The sequence below is a fragment of the Dunckerocampus dactyliophorus genome, chromosome 1 (genome assembly GCF_027744805.1).
Source record: "Dunckerocampus dactyliophorus isolate RoL2022-P2 chromosome 1, RoL_Ddac_1.1, whole genome shotgun sequence".
Classification (NCBI taxonomy): domain Eukaryota; kingdom Metazoa; phylum Chordata; class Actinopteri; order Syngnathiformes; family Syngnathidae; genus Dunckerocampus; species Dunckerocampus dactyliophorus.
The window spans coordinates 6990624-7011341 of NC_072819.1; the positions used below are offsets into that span (position 1 = coordinate 6990624).

General features: G+C 43.5%; 2 protein-coding genes across 7 annotated transcripts in view; both read left to right on the forward strand.

The window, feature by feature from the left end:
- Positions 1–14026, forward strand: part of aox6 (aldehyde oxidase 6) — a 33044-nt gene extending 19018 nt beyond the window's left edge. For 2 of the 5 annotated variants that reach the window (XM_054782685.1, XM_054783021.1), the window contains 23 exons: positions 213–306; positions 395–504; positions 629–813; positions 1154–1304; positions 1377–1454; positions 1536–1705; positions 1772–1898; positions 5167–5289; positions 5367–5463; positions 6296–6420; positions 6491–6624; positions 6706–6793; positions 6865–6951; positions 7983–8174; positions 8244–8471; positions 8536–8631; positions 8700–8828; positions 8893–8967; positions 9040–9092; positions 10404–10518; positions 10593–10658; positions 12556–12744; positions 12832–14026. In XM_054782685.1, coding sequence (XP_054638660.1) covers positions 213–306; positions 395–504; positions 629–813; positions 1154–1304; positions 1377–1454; positions 1536–1705; positions 1772–1898; positions 5167–5289; positions 5367–5463; positions 6296–6420; positions 6491–6624; positions 6706–6793; positions 6865–6951; positions 7983–8174; positions 8244–8471; positions 8536–8631; positions 8700–8828; positions 8893–8967; positions 9040–9092; positions 10404–10518; positions 10593–10658; positions 12556–12744; positions 12832–13005 — 2886 coding nt within the window. In that variant the 3' untranslated portion in view covers positions 13006–14026. The other 3 variants (XM_054782771.1, XM_054782856.1, XM_054782944.1) reach the window with 3 other exon arrangements.
- A 608-nt stretch (positions 14027–14634) lies between these two features.
- Positions 14635–20655, forward strand: bzw1a (basic leucine zipper and W2 domains 1a). 2 transcript variants are annotated; one of them, XM_054776836.1, is made up of 12 exons: positions 14635–14743; positions 15389–15461; positions 15534–15710; positions 15781–15875; positions 15964–16029; positions 16590–16725; positions 16803–16912; positions 16973–17143; positions 19337–19483; positions 19569–19707; positions 19801–19923; positions 20002–20655. In XM_054776836.1, exons 2-12 carry the CDS (start codon positions 15398–15400, stop codon positions 20031–20033), a joined length of 1260 nt encoding a protein of 419 aa, XP_054632811.1. In that variant the 5' UTR covers positions 14635–14743; positions 15389–15397; the 3' UTR covers positions 20034–20655. The 2 variants fall into 2 exon arrangements, with proteins under 2 accessions (XP_054632811.1, XP_054632817.1); XM_054776842.1 differs by lacking the exons at positions 14635–14743; positions 15389–15461; positions 15781–15875 and having other exon boundaries at positions 15633–15710.
- The last annotated feature ends 63 nt before the right edge of the window (positions 20656–20718 follow it).

Genomic DNA, 20718 nt, shown 5'->3' on the forward strand with positions numbered 1-20718 from the left:
AACATGTAAATATAAAGTATGATACATACCAATATAAATCAACTAAGTAATATAGATATATGTTAATTATGATGTATAATAATGTAAGTAAATACTGTAGATATATGCTAACTAGGCCTAATGAAAATAATCTACTTCCTCACCGGGTATCAACATAAATAGGTTCCACTGTACAACATAAGAATTATGCAACACGTGTTTTCCTTCTTCAGACTCTTGGAGGACACATTATGAGTGCATATCCAAACTCAGACCTGAACCCAGTTCTAGCTGCCGGGAACTGCAGTGTGAGCGCCATTTGCAGTGGTAAGACGGTGGAAAACAGGAACACTTTGAACACTTCAGTGAGTAATTGCTGGAGTTTCAGTCCAACATGTTTGCTCTGATTCACCAGATGGAAGGCGAGAGGTTCCGCTCAACCAGGACTTCTTTGTGAGCTTTGGGAAAACCATCTTGAAGCCAGAGGAGATTGTTGTCGCTGTGCTGATCCCTTTTTCCAGAAAGGTCTATATATTCTATATATTGCTTTTGAAAATACTAAAATAGCAACAAAAAAACCCTACACACATTAACACATTGAAATCAGCAGAAATACTGCATATGGTGTCATGCCATTTTTGTCCTGTAGGGGGAGTTTGTCCGAGCCTTTCGTCAGGCTCCAAGAAAGGAGAGCGCATTTGCCACAGTAACCACAGGGATGCGAGTCATGTTCTCAGAAGGATCCAGAGTAGTAGAAGATGTCAGCATTTACTACGGAGGCGTATGCGCGACCACAGCCAGCGCCGCCAAAACGTGTGCTGCTGTCATTGCACGGTCAGCCATGTTTGATTAGATCATTCTTCAGGCTTCCCACGCATCCTGGAAAACCCAGAAAATGGTTGACCAATTGTCGCTAGAGAGAGTGACTTTTCAGACCCTGACAATGATTTGCCGCCTAGAGACAAAAAAATGTCGCTAGTATTGATGGGTATGATGTTATACTTTGTCTGTGCAGTAAAAATTGAATTTCTGGGAAAGAGTGGGAACCCTGCTCTTCTAATTATTCCATATTCTTGTTTTCATGGTAATTCATGAAGGTTGAATCCAAATTCAACTGGACTTCTTAGTGGTTGCTGATGTTTCACCTTTAATTTATAACACAAATCTTATCCAGGCCGTGGAATGATGAAACCCTCAGCCACGCCTACGATGTCCTCATGAAAGAATTTGACAGCCTGCCTTCAAAAGCAGAGTTCCGTCGCTGTCTGACTCTCAGTTTCCTCTTCAAGTTCAGCCTGGAGGTTTTTCAGAAGCTTAGCGAGATGGTAACCAGCTGCTGCATCGTATATCCTACCCGTTTTACATTGCAAAAGTTGGTCAAGTATCGTGTTTTGTAGAGTGTGATTGAAGACAAGGTCATGGAGAAGATTGAGCCACTGCCTAGGGAGATCCAGCTGAGCCAACAGGAGTTCCAGGTCCCTATAGGTCACCGTTTTGCCTTCAAAGTCACACGGTTGTCATACAAACAGGCCTGTGCCTTATTCTTCTCTCCTCAGTGTGTCTCTGATGCCCAGAGTGACCACAACCCAGTGGGTCGTCCCATCATGCATCTCTCCGCCATCAGCCAGGCCACAGGAGAGGCAGTTTACTGTGATGACCTCCCGACAATTGATGGCGAACTTTTCCTGGCTCTGGTCACCAGCTCACGAGCACATGCAAAGATCACGTGAGGGAAAATGATTACGAATTCAACAAGTTCTGCTTGACTCGTGTTTTTTTTTTTTTTTTACAGAAGCGTGGACGTGAGCAGTGCCCTGCGACTTCCTGGTGTTGTTGACGTCATCACGGCCAAAGATATTCCCGGGAAGAAAACCCGCTCCTTTGATGGTTATGATGAAGATGTGCTTGCTCAGACACAGGTAGGTCATTTATAGTGGAACCTCGGTTCACGTGATTAATTTGTTCCAAAGGGTCCATCTAAAACCGCATCCTACGAAAACCGAAACAATTATTCCCATAGTAAATGCTGTACTTTTTGGGGGAGCAAAATGTAACAATTTTGTGCATTTTGTAACAAACCATTTAAATTGAACCATTGAGCCATGCCGCCCCCAATATAAAGTGTCCTCTCAAAAATGTTCTTGATTTGGAAGTGTCCATAGCCTATGTGCCTCAACAAGACCCAGGCCCTTAGCCGCTATATATATATATATACAGTATATATATACATTTGTGTATGAACGCTGTTACAGGCCAAGCCTGGCCCTTTAAGAAGAATTGCATTGTGGGAAGTTGAATGTTGTAGTTCTGTGCCTTAGCACAGGCAGCGGTGGCTCTCCCAATTCTCCCCCTTCTGTCTGCACTGCCCATTGTCTTCTGCGTCCTGATTGGCTGTAGACTTAATCAACCTCCTTCATGCCGCTTCTTGTTGTGGTCATGGCTACCAAACTAGCTAACCGTGTGAGCTGCTTCCTAACCGCCGATACAATAGAAGAAACAGAAGAAGCTACCCTGCGAGGAAAATAGGACAACAGCTGAACACTAAAACCAAACGGCGCCAGGACGAAGAGGCAGCCATGCCAAGACAAAAAAATGATTTCTGCATTGTCTTTGTTTTTTCCATTTTGGCGTCGCTTTTCCTGTTTTGTCTTTGTCATTACTAAATGCAATGACAAAACAGGAAAAACGGCAAATTGGAAAAAACGAAGACAATACAGAAAAAACAATGACAAAATAGAAAAAGAATATGACTATATTTGTATATTTTTTTTATTATTGCTTCTCTTTGTATTTCCACATTTGTATATTTTTGTATTATTAATTCTCTTTGTATTTCCACATGTATTCCCTTTTAATTTTGGCACTCCTGTGATTCTATAGTCAAGCTGCTAACTTATCTGCTAATGCAAACACGACAGTCTCCGTCTCCTCTCAGCCAAAGCTTGCCAAGAAGACAGTTTTGTCTCAAGGTATGTTGACGTATTACAACTTGTGTGTAACTTACAAATAACGTGTGTGAACAGGTGTCAACGATCACATAACTTATTGCCCGCGGATGCGGGACATATGAATCATACGTTGACATACGTGGAAAAGTTTTGTGCATGCACAAAATTTTTGGACGACTTAGACGTACGACGACGTACGCCAGCGTATTGGCCAAATTTTTCATACGTTGGCGTAAGCTGGCTAAATCGTCAAGGTGTGACAGGCGTTGGGCATAAATTGTGAACACCGGCAACACGCTACGCATTCGTTGATATAAGTTTTCTATAAGTTAGAGAAACGTTCTACGTAAGTTACTAATACGTCATGTTTACTTCGAACTCTTTATGAATACACTATGTATACGCCCAAAATTGAAAAAAAAAAAACGTCGGCAGTTCAACGTATGCCATCAAAATGATCACGTCAGGCATGCGCTGCCTGTGTGACAGGGCCCTTACTTCTATGAGACAACAAAAATAACACAAGAAAAAAGGATTTTGATGACAAAATAACAAATTTATTCACAGATTTAGAACATAACGCATAAAACATAACACAAAATAATAATCTATTTACAGATGTTTGAACTATTTACAGGTGTGTGTGTGTAAACTATTTATAGAAGTGTGTGTGAACCATTTACAGTAGGTGTGTGTGTATCTGTAAACTATTTATAGAAGTGCGTGTGTGTAAACTATTTACATTATTTAGAGTCATTTACAGTATGTGTGTGTGTACGACTGTGAACTGCTTCCTTCCTGTGTTAGGCTCCGGTGTCGCGCCACATGGCTCAGCAACGCTAACTAGTCGTTTGTTGCTCTTGCTTCTATTATCAACTACGTCACCATCACCCATGGCACCTCTATCTTTTACGATCGCGTCACTAATAAAGGCAGATCCACCGCCACACAAGCTCTGTGACAGGGTTAGCTGCCTGTATTTTGTCTCTCCACACTTTTTGCGAATGCGCTTCGCCATTTTCCTCTCTCAACCCACAATCCACTAATTTCCGTCTTCTTCATAGCCAATCTGTCGCTTTGCCTTGCCTCCAAGTCTGAAATTCACACACAGGATGATTAAGACTTTGATCTGTAGCTCCCTCGAAGAAAAGCAAAAGACGTTGATAGACGTCTTTGGCAGTCAACGTTACGTGTTGAAAAGACGTCTATTGACGTCTTTGGCAGTCAATGAGTTACAATTCAAACAAAATTTTAACTTTGAGAGTGTTTAAACGAGAGAAACGTGAGAAAATGTTAATGCCTGTCTGAGAAAGGTTTTTAAAGTTTATAGTGAGGTTTTTTATAGCTTTAAAACATATATCATAATTGTACAAAAATATAGTTGGCTACTTTGCGGATTTGACTTATTGCGGGCTATTTTGGGAACCTATCCCCCGCGATAAACAAGGGAACACAGAGCACTGTAAGAGACTCAACACTTTTTTGTTGCAGTTCAATCAGCATAAAATTCCAAAAGAGTTTTGCTGAATCAGAAATCTGTTATTTGTTCATACTTTGTGTTGTCTTTCAATTAGTGGATGGAGTTGGATGAATTAAACAGATGGATGACAAAACTGCTCTTCAAAACCAAGCCAAAATGTGTGGTAGTGATGTGCTGATCAATATGGAAATATCGATGCCTCCGACACCAACTCTTTAAGCAGTAAAATTCATTTTCAAATCAAAATATTGATACATGGATACTTCAGTCATTTGAGGTCATGTATATAATTAACAGGAACACAATGGAAAGTAACTAAATGATTGAAACATTGTCTAAATGATTGAGACATTGTCTAAATGATATGCAGTTTTACTCTGCCTTTTAGTTTGCAATTTTAATCAGTGTCAGATTGGAAAAGAAATCAGTGATATCGCACATCAACATGTCATCAACAGCAAGAAAGGGGACAGATGCTGAGTTACACACGGAATCTGTCTATTGTGTCCCAACTGTAAAAGAACCATTAGCCATTCGGCACAAAGGCTGAGTCACTTTGTTTGGGCACTGAATTCCTGGTTAGGACGAAGACTAGTTTGTTATCCGCAGACAAAACTGAGAAATAATTCCGGCAATAATTTTTGTCATGAACCAAATCCCATGAAAACTGGGGCATACAAAAACCGAGGTTCCACTGTTTTAATCTTAGACGTAATGGCAAGCAAGCTTCTGCTGCTTCTGCTGCTTCTGTGTATCCAGGTGACATGCATTGGTCAGATAGTGTGTGCTGTCTTGGCGGACTCCAGGACCCATGCCAAAAGAGGCGCGTCAGCAGTTAAGATCAGCTATGAAGACTTGCCAGACCCCATTTTTACTGTTGAGGTGAAAGAAGACACTTTCTATTGGATTGTACATCGTTACTGTGTTTATGATAAGTGGTCCTACCCTTGCTGTAACAGGATGCCATTAAGCAGTCATCCTACTTTGAGCCATGGAGGAAACTTGAGAGAGGAAATGTGACAGAGGCCTTCAAAAGTGTCGATTTCGTTCATGAAGGTAAATGCTCTGTAGCTAAATGGCATAGATTTACAGTAAAACCCACGCATTCCGCAATGTCCGCAATGAATCTGAGATTTGATCTCTTGACTGTATGGCCAACATGCTCACCACTAGGCCACCGTGTGGCTCAACTTTGACCCCACTGGGGTCAGCAGTCTCAGTAGGGAGGTCCGCACTTCTCAGTCTCCGACCACCACTTCCATTTCCACCGAGGTTGACACCAGGCTGGCTGTTATACAAAATCCCTCCGGCGTATCCAAGGTTTGCTCCGGGGCCTTCGCCCAGTTGGGCATGCTCGAAACACCTCACCAGAGAGGCATCCAGGACGCATCCGGACTAGATGCCAAACAACCTCAACTGGCTCCTCTTGATAGGAAGGAGCAGCAGCTCTACTCCCGGATGACCGATCTCTCAAGGAAACTCATTTCGGCCACTTGTATCTGCGATCTTGCTTTTTCGGTCACTACCTAAAACTCATGACCAAAGTTGAGGGTAGCAAAGTAGATCGACCACTAGAAAAGTGAGCTTTGCCTTTCGGCTCAGCTCTCTCTTCACCACGACGGTCCGGCACGGCGAACACATTACTGCAGACACTGAGCCTCAGGCTTCAGCCTTCCCTCACTCGTGAACAAGATCCCGAGATGGAGATGCTTGAAGTCCTCCACCCGGGGCAAGACATCACTCCCAACCGTAAGGCTGCAATCCACCCTTTTCCAGCTGAGAACCATGAGTGCCTGTTTTTAATGTTTTATTGCTTCTTTAGTTTTCTGTACCAGTCTGTGGCACTGTAGTTGGGGCCCGCCGCTGAACCTTGTGATATTTTCCTCAGGAGAGATTCGTATTGGCGGCCAGGAACATTTCTACATGGAGACCCAGAGCATGCTGGTCGTACCCGTGGGCGAGGAGAGCGAGTTTAAAATTTATGTTGCTTCTCAGTGGCCGACATTACTTCAGGTACCTTGAGACCATCCGCCATGTATTTCCTCCTTTGTAACAAGTGTGCTGTCGCATATTCTGCTTCTAGATGGCCGTTGCGGAAACTTTGGCCATTCCGTCCAACCGAGTCAGCTGTCACGTCAAAAGACTGGGCGGGGCATTTGGAGGGAAGGTCTTTAAAACTAACATACTGGCTTGTATCGCATCTGTGGCTGCATGGAAGTGAGTGTCAGGAAAAAAACAAAAGTGATGTTCTTCATCAATTCCAAAGGAATATTTTGGAATATTTGTTTCGTCCTTCAGGAGTAACTGTGCAGTCCGCTGTGTTTTGGAACGAGGTGAAGACATGCTGATCACTGGCGGACGCCATCCTGTGCTGGGAAAATACAAGGTGTTGGACGCATTTGTCCAAATCAGCAGACTCTCAGCTTAGCCATTTGTCAGCAACAGTTTTTGTTTCAGGTTGGCTTCCAGAAAGATGGTAGGATCCTGGCGGCGGATTTACAGATCTACACCAATGCCGGCAATGTAGTAGATAAATCCATTGTTGTGCGTGTTCACATTTTCACTGTAGCATTGTTTCCACCAAGCAGTTAAGTTTGTTTCAGTCTCGTTATGAACTTATACTGGTGCCAAATCGGTACTTTTGAAAAGGTGCCAGTGCTTAAACGATGCCTGATCTGGTACTTAAAAAATGGAAAACGCATCCATTTTGTCCAAAAACAAAAGTGCAAGTTTAACAGAATATCCATTTAAATGTGACGGGTGCTCAAGCATGAAGAACTTGCTGCGCATGTGCGAGTTTTGCTCTGCGACGGGTGACTCGCGTGAATCTAGTACCTGAATCACCAGGGGTAGTGCGAGTTTCTGCGCATGCACTTTGTGACGAGTGACTCAAGGACCTGATTAATGTGACGAGTGACTCAAGGACCTGATTAATTTCAGTGAGTGACTCATAAGAACAAGAGTCTGTAAAAGCAATCGAGTAGTCCCAACCCTAGTGGCTGAGTCTGCATCTTTGTACAACCAAACTTTCCAGCCATTCGGCCTGAGCTTTTTAGCTCGATGCTCACTGTTGTCTGTGCAGGCCCTTGCTATCCATCCCCAAATGCTCTCAACTGGATTTAGATTAGGGGAACACACAGGATGGCCCAAAAGAGTGAGCTTATTCCTCTGGAAGAAGTCCTTTGACAGGTGGGCATTGTGAACTGCAGCGTTGTCCTGTTGAAAAAGCCAGTCATTACCACACAGACGAGGACCTTTAGTCATGAGGGATGCCCGCTTCAACATCTCCACACAGCCAGCAGCCGTTTGACACCCCTTCACAACCTGAAGCTTCATTGTTAAAAAAAAACCCACCCTAGATCATGATGGCGTCCCCTCTACTGTGCCGTGTAGAAAACATCAGCACAGGAGGCTATAATATCATGCTATTTGTGTAGCTGATCTGAACATCCCACCTACACACTGCGGTGGTCAAACCATCCCATGGTGAGGTGAGCTGAACTTGGTGGAAACATGTTTTAGTTGACAATAGGCCTACTGCTTCTTCAAATGCCCAAGTCATCTTGATCTTGCAGGTAGCGGAGAAGATGGTACTTCACCTGGACAATGCTTACAACATTCCCAATCTGCGTGGTCAAGTCGCTACCTGCAGAACCAACCTCCCCTCCAACACATCCTTCAGAGGCTTCGGGGTGCCTCAGGCTGCTTGTGTTGTGGAGAACATGATCCGCGATGTGGGGCTGGTGCTACAGTTCCCTGCAGATCAGGTGAAATCTAAATTACAATCTCATTATTTATGTTTGATGTAAAAGTCTAAATCCCGAATGATTGATCAGATTCAAGAGATCAATATGTACAGAGGGCCATCACTCACCCACTACAAGATGGAGTTCAGCCCGGAGAATTTACTGCGCTGCTGGGACGAATGTAAAGTCAAGTCGGACTATCATGGCCGCTGCATTGCTGTGGAAAAATTTAACCATCAGAACCGCTGGAAGAAGAGAGGAATAGCCGTCACCCCCGTCAAATATGGCATCGGCTTTCCAGAAGGCTTCATGAATCAAGTAGGTTGTTTGTGTCACTCCTTTCCGGCTTACAAAATGAGGCTGAATGTGTTTGTGTGTTCAGGCTGCCGCTCTGGTAAACATCTATGAAGATGGATCAGTTCTGGTGACTCATGCCGGGACAGAGATGGGTCAAGGAGTCCACACCAAAATGCAGCAGGTACGCATGCGGTTGATGGCTCACGTCATTTCTTTCAGAACAATCCCTCCATTCTTGTTTGTGGACAGGTGGCGAGCCAGGAGCTTCATGTGCCACCTTCAAAGGTCTACATCAGCGAAACCTGCACCGACACTGTTCCTAACACCTTCCCCTCCGCCGCCTCCTTTGGCACAGATGCCAACGGCATGGCCGTAAAGGTGTACACCTTCTTCCTGCTCTTTTTTAAGTACGACCACACAGCTAAATGTTACTGTTTTTTAGAACGCTTGCCAGACTCTTTACCAGCGATTGGAGCCAATTCGCCTGAAGAACCCCAAAGGAACATGGGAAAATTGGGTGCGATGGGATAACAAATGTGACTGCTGCTGTGTCACACACAAAACTTTAAGAACATTAATTTCTTTGCAGGTCAGTGAAGCCATTATGGAGAAGATCAGCTTATCTGCCACTGGATTCTACAGGTGGGACTCATGTGTCACATGTTAAAGACACACTTAGTCGATTTATCTGGCGTTAAGAAAAAGGGGGACGTACTACAGTGGAACCTACGACTGGCTGACTGACGTTAACATAACACGTGTCAATAAAACCAGCACCAAAAGTAGCCATTGCTTGCGCATTTACTTGTGGCCTTCGTCAGACACTAAGGAGAATGGGCGATAATAAAGGACTTTTGAATCTACGGCAGTTTTGTGTATACAGTGCAACTTTGGTTTTCGTACGCCACTGTTTTTGTAGGATTCGGTTTTCGTAAAAATTCCATCCATTTTCTTCCACTTATCCAAGGTCGGATTGCAGGGGCGGCAACCTAAGCAGCTCCTCCCGGCGGATCCTGAGGCGTTTCCAGGCCAATTGGGAGACATAGTCTGTCCAGGTCTTCCCAGAGGCCTCCTACCAGTCTGACTTTCCCTGAACACCTCCCCATGGACGTGTCCGGGAGGAGTTCTGACAAGGTGCCACAGTCACCTCATCTGGTTCCTTTCAGCAGCGGCTGTACTTAAAGTTTCTCCCAGATTACAGTGCCTCTCACCCCTTTGTAGAAAATCAGTGCTAAAAATATGTTTCAGTTTTTGTACGGCCAGACATTGTGCCTAACAAACTAGTCGCCAAATCCAAAAAAAGCACCCATGCGTTGGTAACTCAGACTGTGAAAAATGGATTGTGTTTCTTTTAAAGTTGAGACACTATAGACAGAGCCCGGCCAGGAACTCCTTTCATGACCATTATGTGTGGTTTATATGTTAATAGAATGCACATGAACAACTCTGTTTCTGTCTCATTTCTTCCTTCTAATAAGCACTGTGCACTTTGCACAGATGAGGCGTTCAAGCCTATTGTGCATCTCTTATAAGAAAAATTGTTTCGGTTTTCAAACGTTTTGGTTTATGTCTGACCTTTTGGAACAGAATAATGCCAAAAACAGAGGTTCCACTGTATTTTGATTTTTATTATCTGTTGTTTTCGTGATATTTTATACTCTTGGTACGTTCTGGTAACTAACAATTTATGAAAAATGAAATGAGTTGCTGTGATAGAATCCAGGTTTATAATGCCATGCTTGTATTTTGATTCTTACTTTGCACTGAACGGGAATTGACTGTGCAGGTTTTAATGCCGTGCAACCAGACAGTCGTTATGTTACTGTTGTTGTTTAATACTGCTTAGCGATTGTTTGGGTTCCACTGTATATAAATAAATCGATTCCCCTCCTAGGATAACACAAATAGTAAATGTCTCTGCATGCGAATATACTGCTTCCTACTTTTCCTCAGGGGCGCCGACACTCACATGAACTGGGAAAAAATGGAGGGCCATCCTTACCCTTACTTCACATTCGGGGTCAGCTGTAGTGAGGTGGAACTGGATTGCCTCACCGGTGACTACAGGGTGCGTTAAGCTTGGTGCCTCCATTGGTTTTCGTGCAACAAGCATTTTAAGGTCTCGTTTTCTGGCTCTTGCAGACGGTGAGGACAGACATTGTGGTCGACAATGGCCAAAGTTTGAACCCATCGGTGGACATTGGCCAGGTGAGACCTAATGACGAGACGTGTGTCCTCGTCGAATTGTGCCACCCACTGCTACTGCGCATGCGTGTGTAAGTACAGCTTTTTTCAATGTTGGAACTGTTGAAATACGCACCCCTCTTGAAAGAGAATACAGTCTTTAGACAAAATAACCCAATATTAATTTATTTTGTCATGTAATATACGTGTTAAACTACGTCCTATTAAGCAAGGACATTTACAATGTATGAAGCTATTCGTGACCATGTCAAAAATCACAATCTTTAACAACATGAAGTAGCAGTTGATATGATAGGTAGTTTTTTTTTTTTACGTATTACGCAATGACATTTACGATTTATGATGATATTCATATGAACATATCCAAAATTGCGATCTTTAACAATGAAGCAGCACGTGATATAATGATAGGTGGCTTTTTTCAACCTATTAAACAATGACATTTACGACTTAATCCTTACGTGAGACACGAACACACGTCTTTCTCTTTTCTGTGCATTGTAAATATATAAAAACAGCTAAGAGGCAGCTAATTAATGCACGTAATGGGACACACCTAGAAGACCAGGTCACACAGGCGCCCGTCCTTGACCACCACCCAATACGCACTGCGTAACGGTCCAACACGGACCCTTTTGCTTGCCCCCGCAGTGGTGGGTCTACGGCGGGGAGATCCCTTGTGGCTTCTTCGGGCTGGGCGCAGCCAGGCCCCATGGGTGAAGGCCCGACCACCAGGCGCTTGCCTGTGAGTCCCTCCCCCGGGCCTGGCTCCAGGATGAGGGCCCGGTGTCCCACGTCCGGACGAGGTGTGGTTCCATATTTTGGTGGACCGTCGTGGTGAAGAGAGAGCTGAGCCGGAAGGCAATTTACCGGTCGATCTCTTCCCACCCTTACCAATGGTCAAGAGCTTTGGGTCGTGACCGAAAGAATGAGGTCGTGGATACAAGCGGCCGAAATGAGTTTTCTTTTAGGGTGACTAAGAAATGGGGTGAAGAGCTTGGCCATCCGGGAGGGGCTCAGAGTAGAGCTGCTGCTCGTTCACATCGAGAGGAGCCAGTTGAGGTGGCTTGGGCATCTAGTCCGGATGCTTCCTGGACGCCCTGGTGAAGTGCTCTGGCATGCCCAGCCGGGAGGAGGCCTCGAGGCAGACCTAGAACAAGCTGAAGGGATTATTCAAGATTCAAGAGTTTTATTGTCATATGTATAGTAAAACAGGCAGTTATACTATGCAATGAAATTCTTATTCTGTTCACTCTCCCAAGAAAAGAAAGAAAACACAAGAAAAAGAACATAAAGGAACATATGTACCAATAAATTAAGCAACAATAACAGAAGAGACATTAATACAGATAAATAATACAAATAAATAAATGTCTCACAGTTGGCCTGAGACCGTGAAGTCTGGGGTTATAGCTAGCTTTTTTCAACCTATTAAGATGACATTTACAATTTATGATGATATTCATGTGAACGTATTAAAAATCGCGATCTTTAACAACATGAAGCAGCACTTGATATAATGATAAGTAGCATTTTTTCAGCCCGTTAAACAATGAAGTTTCTTATTTATGACGATATTCATGTGAACATATCAAAAATTACGATCTTTACCTGCATGAAGCAGCACTTGATATGATAGGTAACTTTTTTCAACCTGCTAACGATGAAGTTTACGATTTATGATGATTTTTATGTTAACATCAAAAATTGCAATCTTTACTCTCTACTCTCCTTCAAAAGGGACGCATATTTCAACGGTTGCAACATTGACAACAGCTTTTTTTGCACACGCATACGTAGTAACTGTAGGTGGCATAATTCGAAGAGGACGCACGACATGTCATTTCACCAGCCTGTTGTCCCGTTAATGGTGTTATTTGTTGCCAATGACCTGGTGCAGATTGAAGGCGCCTTCATGCAGGGTTTGGGTCTGTACACACTGGAGGAGTTGAAATTTTCTCCCTCTGGGCTTCTGTACACCCGAGGTCCATCCCAGTATCAGATACCCGCTGTGTGCGACATGCCACTCAGCTTCAATGTCTATCTCCTCTCGGACTCCCACAATCCCCATGCCATCTACTCCTCTAAGGTCAGAAGTCCTGCTGGTGGGCAGATAACTGTTTTGTTTTTTTTGTGAACCCTCTGCAGTTTGGTTACCCAATTGTTATCCCTCCAGGGCATCGGGGAACCCGCAGTCTTCTTGGGCAGTTCCGTGTTCTTCGCCATCAAGGATGCTGTTGCAGCAGCACGCAAAGAGGTCGGCCTCACGGGTTGTTTTTCTCTGGACAGCCCCGCTACTGCAGAGAGAATTTGCCTGGCGTGCGCATCCCCCTTCACCCAGAAGGTGTGATGCCGTCTTTTTATTCAAATGAAATACAATAATCCCTAGTCTATCGCGGTTCATTGATTCCAGACCTGACTCTGATAAGTGAATTTCCTGCAAAATAGGATTTATATATCAAATATAAATCAGATATAAATCAAATATTTTCGTAGTTAGAGCATAGAAAACATGTTCACAACCAAGTTTTTTTAAAACATTGTTCGAGCCTCTAGGCATGAAATAACACGTCTATCGTCACCTCTAGTTTTTGCTTGGCGTGGGTTACGGCCACAACAGTAGCCCGTGTTAGGGATTATTGTGCCTTTTGTGAGATCATTCCAACCTGCAATTGGTTCCGGCTATCAAGTCTGCTTGTGTGTCTCACCCAACATTACTGTATTATTACTGACACCTAGTGACCAGTGTAGAATACTACATGTTATCACGTCTTTCACTGCGACTTCTGAATGCTTTATATTTGCATTTTACTTCATTTAGCCATTTTTATGCTTGAAAATGCTTCTAGGCAAAAAAAAAGACCTAAAATGTGCTTACTTATTAATTAATAATAATAACAGGCCATATTCAACCACGAAACAGAATGATTTACAAATATAGTCTTTAAAAAATGTGATAGCGCAAAGCTGCTAAGTACGAAGTGGCAAGGGATTACTGTAGTTGTCTTTAACAACAAATGACTGATGAAGGCAGCAAAATGGTATCAAAACCAGTTGAAATCAAGAATTAAAGGAATAAAGAACAATATCGTGGAAATGTACTCCTTTATCTTAAAAATCATGATCCATTGTGAGTACTGTTGTATGTGAAATGATTGTTATGAATTCTTGTAAAAATTTGTTTTTTGGTTTGATTTGCACAACCGAGAGAGAAAAACAGGACCTGTCCAACCCTGGGCCCTAAACATTTAAAACTCCCAAATTAGTGTTACTAGTAACACGTGCTGATTACAAAACTTGTTTTTTTTTTAATGTGTGCTCTTGGAACGCTGTACTATTATCCTCAAAATCAATAAAACACAAGAAATAAACATGTTTGGTTGTGTCCATTCCTCTTGAGGTTTTTATGATTTTCCTTTTTAACTTCCGAGGTGATGGCTTTCCTTTTCTTTGGCGCGCTGCCGCTGCGGGAGACATAATGAAGTGTAAAAACTAAACTAACAAGCGCTTTTAATCTTCCTCAGTGTGGCTAGGCAGGAAGGCACGCACTGCATTCTTGTCCTGGGCATGGCACACGTATTCCGCTGATGCGGAAGAAATTCCAGAGTCCAAAATTAAGTTTTAAATTAATTTATGGGAGCACCTTTGTATCTGAGTACCACCTGTACACTCTCGTATGCAGTGAAATGTACCTTAGATGGCGTTGCTTCTAAAAAAACTAAACTGTCCTAGTTTTATGTCAAAAAAGTCATTAAAAAAAGAAAGCTAGCAGTGGCCTAAGACTTTTGCATCATACTATTTTGTCTATAATCTAACTCAATATATAATATAGACTTATTATTAATAATATAATTTATTATAATATACTATAAAAATTTCATTATTACTTACAGTACATTCATACAAAAAAACTAAAGATTTTACAGGTTTTTTTGGTCAAACGGAAGTTACTCTCCAAAGGCGCATGCGCAGAGGGCGGAGCCTGCGGAAGTCCTGACTGGAAGGTCTTTTTGTTTGGGCCGCAGAGACTCGCGACACTCTGTTCGATTCCTCTGGTTCATAACTGTTTTTTATCTGCATTCATTTCGGTGAGTATCCGCCTCTCGGGTTACTTTGTTTCTCGTCGTACGACGTGACGCCATGAAAGACGATGAAGCATGTGATTCGGTGGCGTCAAAAGATCGTTGTTGCACGGTGGGTGCTGTTGCAGTCCTGGGCGACGTCGGAGGGCTAGTTAGCTAAATTAGCCCAACTTACGGACATCCAACACCAACGCGTCCCTGTTGAGCGGTTGTTAGATGACACTTAGCCGGTGTATGTCGCCGAAGGATGCAGTTTTCATCCCGCCACATTACACCCATTAAGCGTCAGTTTAAGAGCGAACATTGAGGCAGCGCGTTCCAGGGCCCCGGCTAACCTGTGCTAACTAAGCGCATGGTAAGGCCCTCAGGGAGCTAATGCTAACAACCTTTTGGTCGGCAAAAGCCTGTCAGGCACGTTCTGTAAAACTTTTATTGGTACATTTTCTACTTTTTATTGACGTCCTTTAGCTTCAGTTCGTAATGTTTATGTACCATTGGCATTTAATCGACAACAACACACTAGTAGTCGCTTGAATGGTCTTGTCTTTGTTAGCTATTGTGTATTGAGGTTAGTTTGTTCGCAGTTTAGCTTGGTTTGTTTCCAGGTCATGTGCGCGCAACCTCTTTCAACCGTGTCATCTTTTTTTTCAGGTGTCTTTTATGAATAATCAAAAGCAGCAAAAGCCGACGCTAACAGGCCAGCGTTTCAAAACGAGGAAAAGAGGTTGGTGGTTGGATTTACGCTTATCTGGTGTTTGTGTCATTCTGCTTTCCAACATGCGCACTTCTCCAACAGATGAAAAGGAGAGGTTTGACCCTACTCAGTTTCAAGAAAGTATCGTACAAGGCTTGAATCAAACTGGCACTGACTTGGAGGCGGTTGCGAAGTTCCTTGATGCCTCTGGCGCCAAGCTTGACTACCGCCGCTATGCAGAGACACTCTTTGACATCCTGGTGGCCGGTGGAATGCTGGGTATGTTGTGCCGAATTGAACAAATTATTTTTTGTTGTTGTTAGTCTTACTCCTGATACTTCCTTTCCAGCTCCAGGTGGAACTCTCTCTGATGACATGACCCGCACAGAGTTTTGCCTCTTTACGGCACAAGAAGACCTGGAGACCATGCAAGCATATGCTCAGGTAGGCAGGAAGGGTGACCACTAACTTGTAAAACATGATGTCCTGTTGATCATCACTCACGAGAAGTGACCTCCAAATGTCATGTCAGGTTTTTAACAAGCTGATCAGGCGTTACAAATACCTGGAGAAGGGATTCGAGGAGGAGATCAAGAAGGTGAGCACATTTGCAAGCTGAAAGTCACACTTGGTTATCAAATAATCAATCAGATGGGCTAGACCCCTTATGTGTATGGAGACAATGCAGTGGAACCCGCTTGTCTACATGTCGACCAACATGACCAAACTAGCATTGGTCAGAGACCGGACGAGTTGGACGTAGACGGGCTGTGGACGTAAGCGGGTTCCACTGTATAGTCTTCCAAATTTGTGGCAACAGGTTGAGTTGAGAATTTGAGTTTGAGCATGCTGGGCTGAGTAGTGTGTGGAAGCACTTGCGCAGAATATCAGTTACCTCTACATGTCTACATCTTTTCGATGAGTAAACAGAATTTTCAGGTGCGCTTTAGCATCTTAATGTCTTATGCGCTTTAGCAACTTATTTTTGGGTGTGCTTCAGCATGTTATTGTCAGTTGTAAGGTGCACTTTAGCATCTTGCTGTCAGTTCTCCTTTAGCATCTTACTGTCTGATGCACAGTAGTTTTTGAGTCGGCTTGTTGAGCTCAGAGTACGACTGACTGTTTATGTGTAATAATGATTTTATTTTGTATGTCCAGTTGCTGCTGTTTCTAAAAGGGTTCACTGAGTCTGAGCGGAACAAGCTGGCCATGCTTACCGGTATTCTGTTGGCCAACGGAAACATATCGGCCTCCATCCTCAGCAGCCTCTTCAATGAGAATCTTGTCAAGGAGGGTGAGGGCAGATGAAACAGATGAACAGTTTGACATCTTTTAAACATCTTTTTAAACACATCCCAATTTTTTGCTCAGGAGTGTCTGCAGCTTTTGCCGTCAAGCTGTTCAAGTCTTGGATCAATGAGAAAGACATCAACTCGGTTGCCGGCAGTCTCCGTAAAGTGGGCATGGACAACCGGCTGATGGTATGCTAAACATTGTCGTTTTCCTCCAGCAGTTTGCTGACACTACCGCCCCTTTCGCAGGAACTCTTTCCTGCCAACAAGCGGAGCTGTGAGCATTTTTCTAAGTACTTCACTGACGCCGGGCTGAAGGAGCTGTCAGACTTCGCCCGCAACCAGCAGTCCATCGGTGCCCGCAAAGAGCTGCAAAAGGAGCTCCAGGAGCAGATGTCCCGCGGAGACCCACTCAAGGAGGTTGGTATCCGGATTTTGAACTCAAATTGTCTCAAATGGCGAGTGTGCAGTGATGGACCCCAACTGCCCTCAGTCATTGCTCCCTTGGCTACATAGAGGAAGGGAAGGGACTAACTCTAGTGGGTGCATTTCACCAGAGACTAGAAGGGAGCATAAAAATGCTGCAATTATTTCGGAGTCCAACTGTAATCCCCTCAGACCATCCATTTTCTATGCCGCTTATCCTCACTCGGGTGGCGGGTGTATACTGGAGCCTATCACAGCTGATTTTTTTGGGGCGAGAGGCAGGGTACACCGTGGACTGGTCGCCAGCCAATCGCAGGGGACATATAGACAACCATTCACACTCTCATTCAAACCTATGGACGATATACAGTCTCCAGTTAACCTAACATGCATATTTTTGGAATGTGGGAGGAAACCGGAGCACCCGGAGAAAACATACAACTTACTGTCTACACAAAATAAACACACCATTCTGCCAGCATTAGAACTTGTAAAAATGTGGAAAAATACAGCAAACTAAGCATTGAATTTTCAAATTACTTTATAAAACAAGGGGGGTGGTGGGGCAGTGACTGACATCGAAATGCATCCTTATGCATGTGTGCAGCAGACCGTGCTAGTGATAAGGTAACTTTTTGGGGAAAAGAAATGAGTTCATGGATGGCACAAATGACAGGCAGAGGCAGTGTGCACCCTTTGTGCGCCCCTTTTCTTGTTTCTACCTTTTTCTGTTCTTTAGTAATCGGCAGTGGAACTTGGGTACGTTTCAGGAAAATATCAGTTGCCGACTAGAAAAGGGATAAAACGAGCTCTTTGTGAAAAGACACATTTCAAGCATAACTTGCACTTTGACACAAATATTGTTTGCTTTTGTGACAGCTGAAATACCTAAACTACTCTACCACAACAAACACAAATGTTTTTTTTTTTTTTACGTCAAAGTAACTATTTACAAATATAACACCAAAGATTTCCAATGTTCGTATTTGGAACTGAATTATGTGAGTTGGAAATGAACTGTGTGTGCATGCGTTAAAATTTCCCTACGATTTTTTGTGGTATGCAATCACTGATCTGTACTTAAAGAATCTGGATAGGCCATTGGTTAATGCCTTGTGAAGCCACGCGGCCGCCATATTGCCACTCAAAAGAAACACTTCTCGGACAATGACTTATGTGAGAACTTGTGAGTTGTTAAGTCTGTTGTTAGTTTGTTACCCACTCACACTAAATGCAAGGTTAGTCTTCAGACACATTATTACACATTATATTACATATTCCTGTGGTTTTTGTTAAAATATATTTCTACATCAGAAAAGAGGTTATTTCTATTTCATAACACAAACAAAAAAATCAGCAAAATGTTAAATGATTTTAAAACTGGTCCAAAGTCACTCTCTTAATGATTCATATTTTGTACAGACAAGAGCATAGTGAATTGTATGAAAGTAAGAAAAAAAAAAGTAAAGGATCGTGACCATGGATTTTAGTGGAAAAAAGGGATGGGATATGCAGTTAAAATTAAAATCTCTTTTTAGAGGAGTAAAACTACGCATTGCTATAGGGGAGTGCTGAGCCACGGTGCAGAGTAGAATTTAGTCCCAAAGACAATGAGAATTGGAAGGGGGAAAAGTACATTTAATATAGCCAAAAGATGGAGAATAACATATCAAATCGTTTTTAAGGGACGAAGGTTGCGTTACTTGAAGGAATGGGAGAATCTCCCCGCTTTTTAATTTAAAATATAGATGTTCTGCCAGCCTCTTCATCTGCTTTGTACACTATGTACGCTGTGCCAATGTAGTCTGCTCCGTACGAGATGTGAGTGGTAAGATGGCCTCTCTTTGGCTTCAGCAGCTTGCACGAGTGTGCCACGTTTGGTCTATCCAGATATATTAGTACAGATCAGTGTATGCATTGCAGCTTGCTGCCTTTTTATGTGGACTTTCTCTTCCAAGCATGTTTGTCCTTCCGCTCATGATGCACTTCTGCCACCTACTGGCCGTTTTTATGGCATTGAAATTACACTCAAGTCATTGGTGAGGAGTTGCATCATCACCTAGCCTAAAAATGTAAAAGACGTATAAATACGTTGTTGGTATCAGGCGTTCGGGTTTATAAACATTTACAACTACGTCTTGGTATTGAATGAGTTAACAACGATCTCCCCACTCCCCCCCACTGCAGATCATCGCCTTTACCAGGGAGGAGATGAAAAAGGCCAATCTCTCTGAGCAGACCATGATTGGCATCATCTGGACCTGCGTGATGAGCTCTGTGGAGTGGAACAAGAAGGAAGAGCTGGTGACCGAACAAGCCATCAAACACTTGAAGGTTTGACGCTCCCCACCTCGCGCCTGTTCCTCAGCGGTGACGTGACAATGACATGACATCTCTCTCATCTCTGTCGTGTTGGCAGCAATACAGCCCTCTGCTGAAAGCCTTCACCTCCCAGGGTCTGTCTGAGCTCAGCCTGCTGCTGAAGATCCAGGAGTACTGCTATGACAACATCCACTTCATGAAGGCCTTTCAGAAGATTGTGGTGCTCCTCTATAAAGGTCTGGGACGTCTTGCTTGATGGTTCCTGTTGCATCTAACCCCAACCCCCACCCCCCGCATATTGTAAAGCTTTTTTTTCTTTCCCTCCTCAGCGGATGTGTTGAGCGAAGAGGCCATACTGAAGTGGTACTCTGAGGCCCACCTTGCCAAGGGGAAGAGCGTTTTTCTTGAGCAGATGAAAAAGTTTGTCGAGTGGCTGAAGAACGCAGAGGAAGGTGAGAATGGGTGCTGAATGGGTGGCAAATCCCGAAAGGAACTAAGGTTCAAATGGTGAACTTTTTCCTCCCCTGCAGAGTCTGAATCGGACGAAGAAGAGGCAGACTGAAAAACTCATATTGCCAGATGAGCGCTCCCCAGACATCCCCCCCCCCCCCCCCCCTTTTTTTTTTTTTCTTTTCTTTTTTTGTCTTTAAACGGGAGCAGTACAATGTTATTGCCCTTCTGGCTTCTCTACCTCCTGGTAGTCTCCCACACGACCTACACAGGTTATATTAGAACTTTTTTTTTTAAGGGAAGGGTCCTCCTTTTGCAACTGTCGCTGTCATCTTCAGGTCTTGCTCTCGTAGCGAGCGCCCTCTAATTTGGACACCAAACATTCCGTGTGATCTTGTGGCCTCTGCTGGCTCCAGTCCCGCACCAGGAGTTCGCAACAATTCACAAGACCACCAGGCCAACAATGATTTTATTTTTTTTTGCCAAAGTTCCCTCACACCCCTCTTGTTAAGTTAACTTGGCCCAGCTCATTTTGACTCCTGCTCATTCAAGCTCCGCCTTCCTTCTTTTTGACTTGGGAGAACCTGTCTTGCGTGTGTGGTTAGCCCTTTGAAAGACACGCCCCCCGCCCCCCCATATAATGCCTCGCCAGTGAACAGATTATTGGTTTCTACTTTCTTTAATCTGATGTAAACCAATTGACTTTTTTATGGAATAAAGAGTATTGAAATGTTTACATGTGTTTTTTTTTTAAAAATTATAATTATAGATTGAGCAGAACAGTTTTTTTTCCCCCC

Excerpts from the sequence above, each read along its gene's own strand:
- bzw1a (XM_054776836.1), top strand. The coding sequence starts at position 15,398 with ATGAATAATCAAAAGCAGCAAAAGCCGACGCTAACAGGCCAGCGTTTC. Across the intron at positions 19,484-19,568 it reads AAGCCATCAAACACTTGAAG|CAATACAGCCCTCTGCTGAA; the intron begins GTTTGACGCTCC and ends TCGTGTTGGCAG. Across the intron at positions 19,924-20,001 it reads GCTGAAGAACGCAGAGGAAG|AGTCTGAATCGGACGAAGAA; the intron begins GTGAGAATGGGT and ends CCTCCCCTGCAG.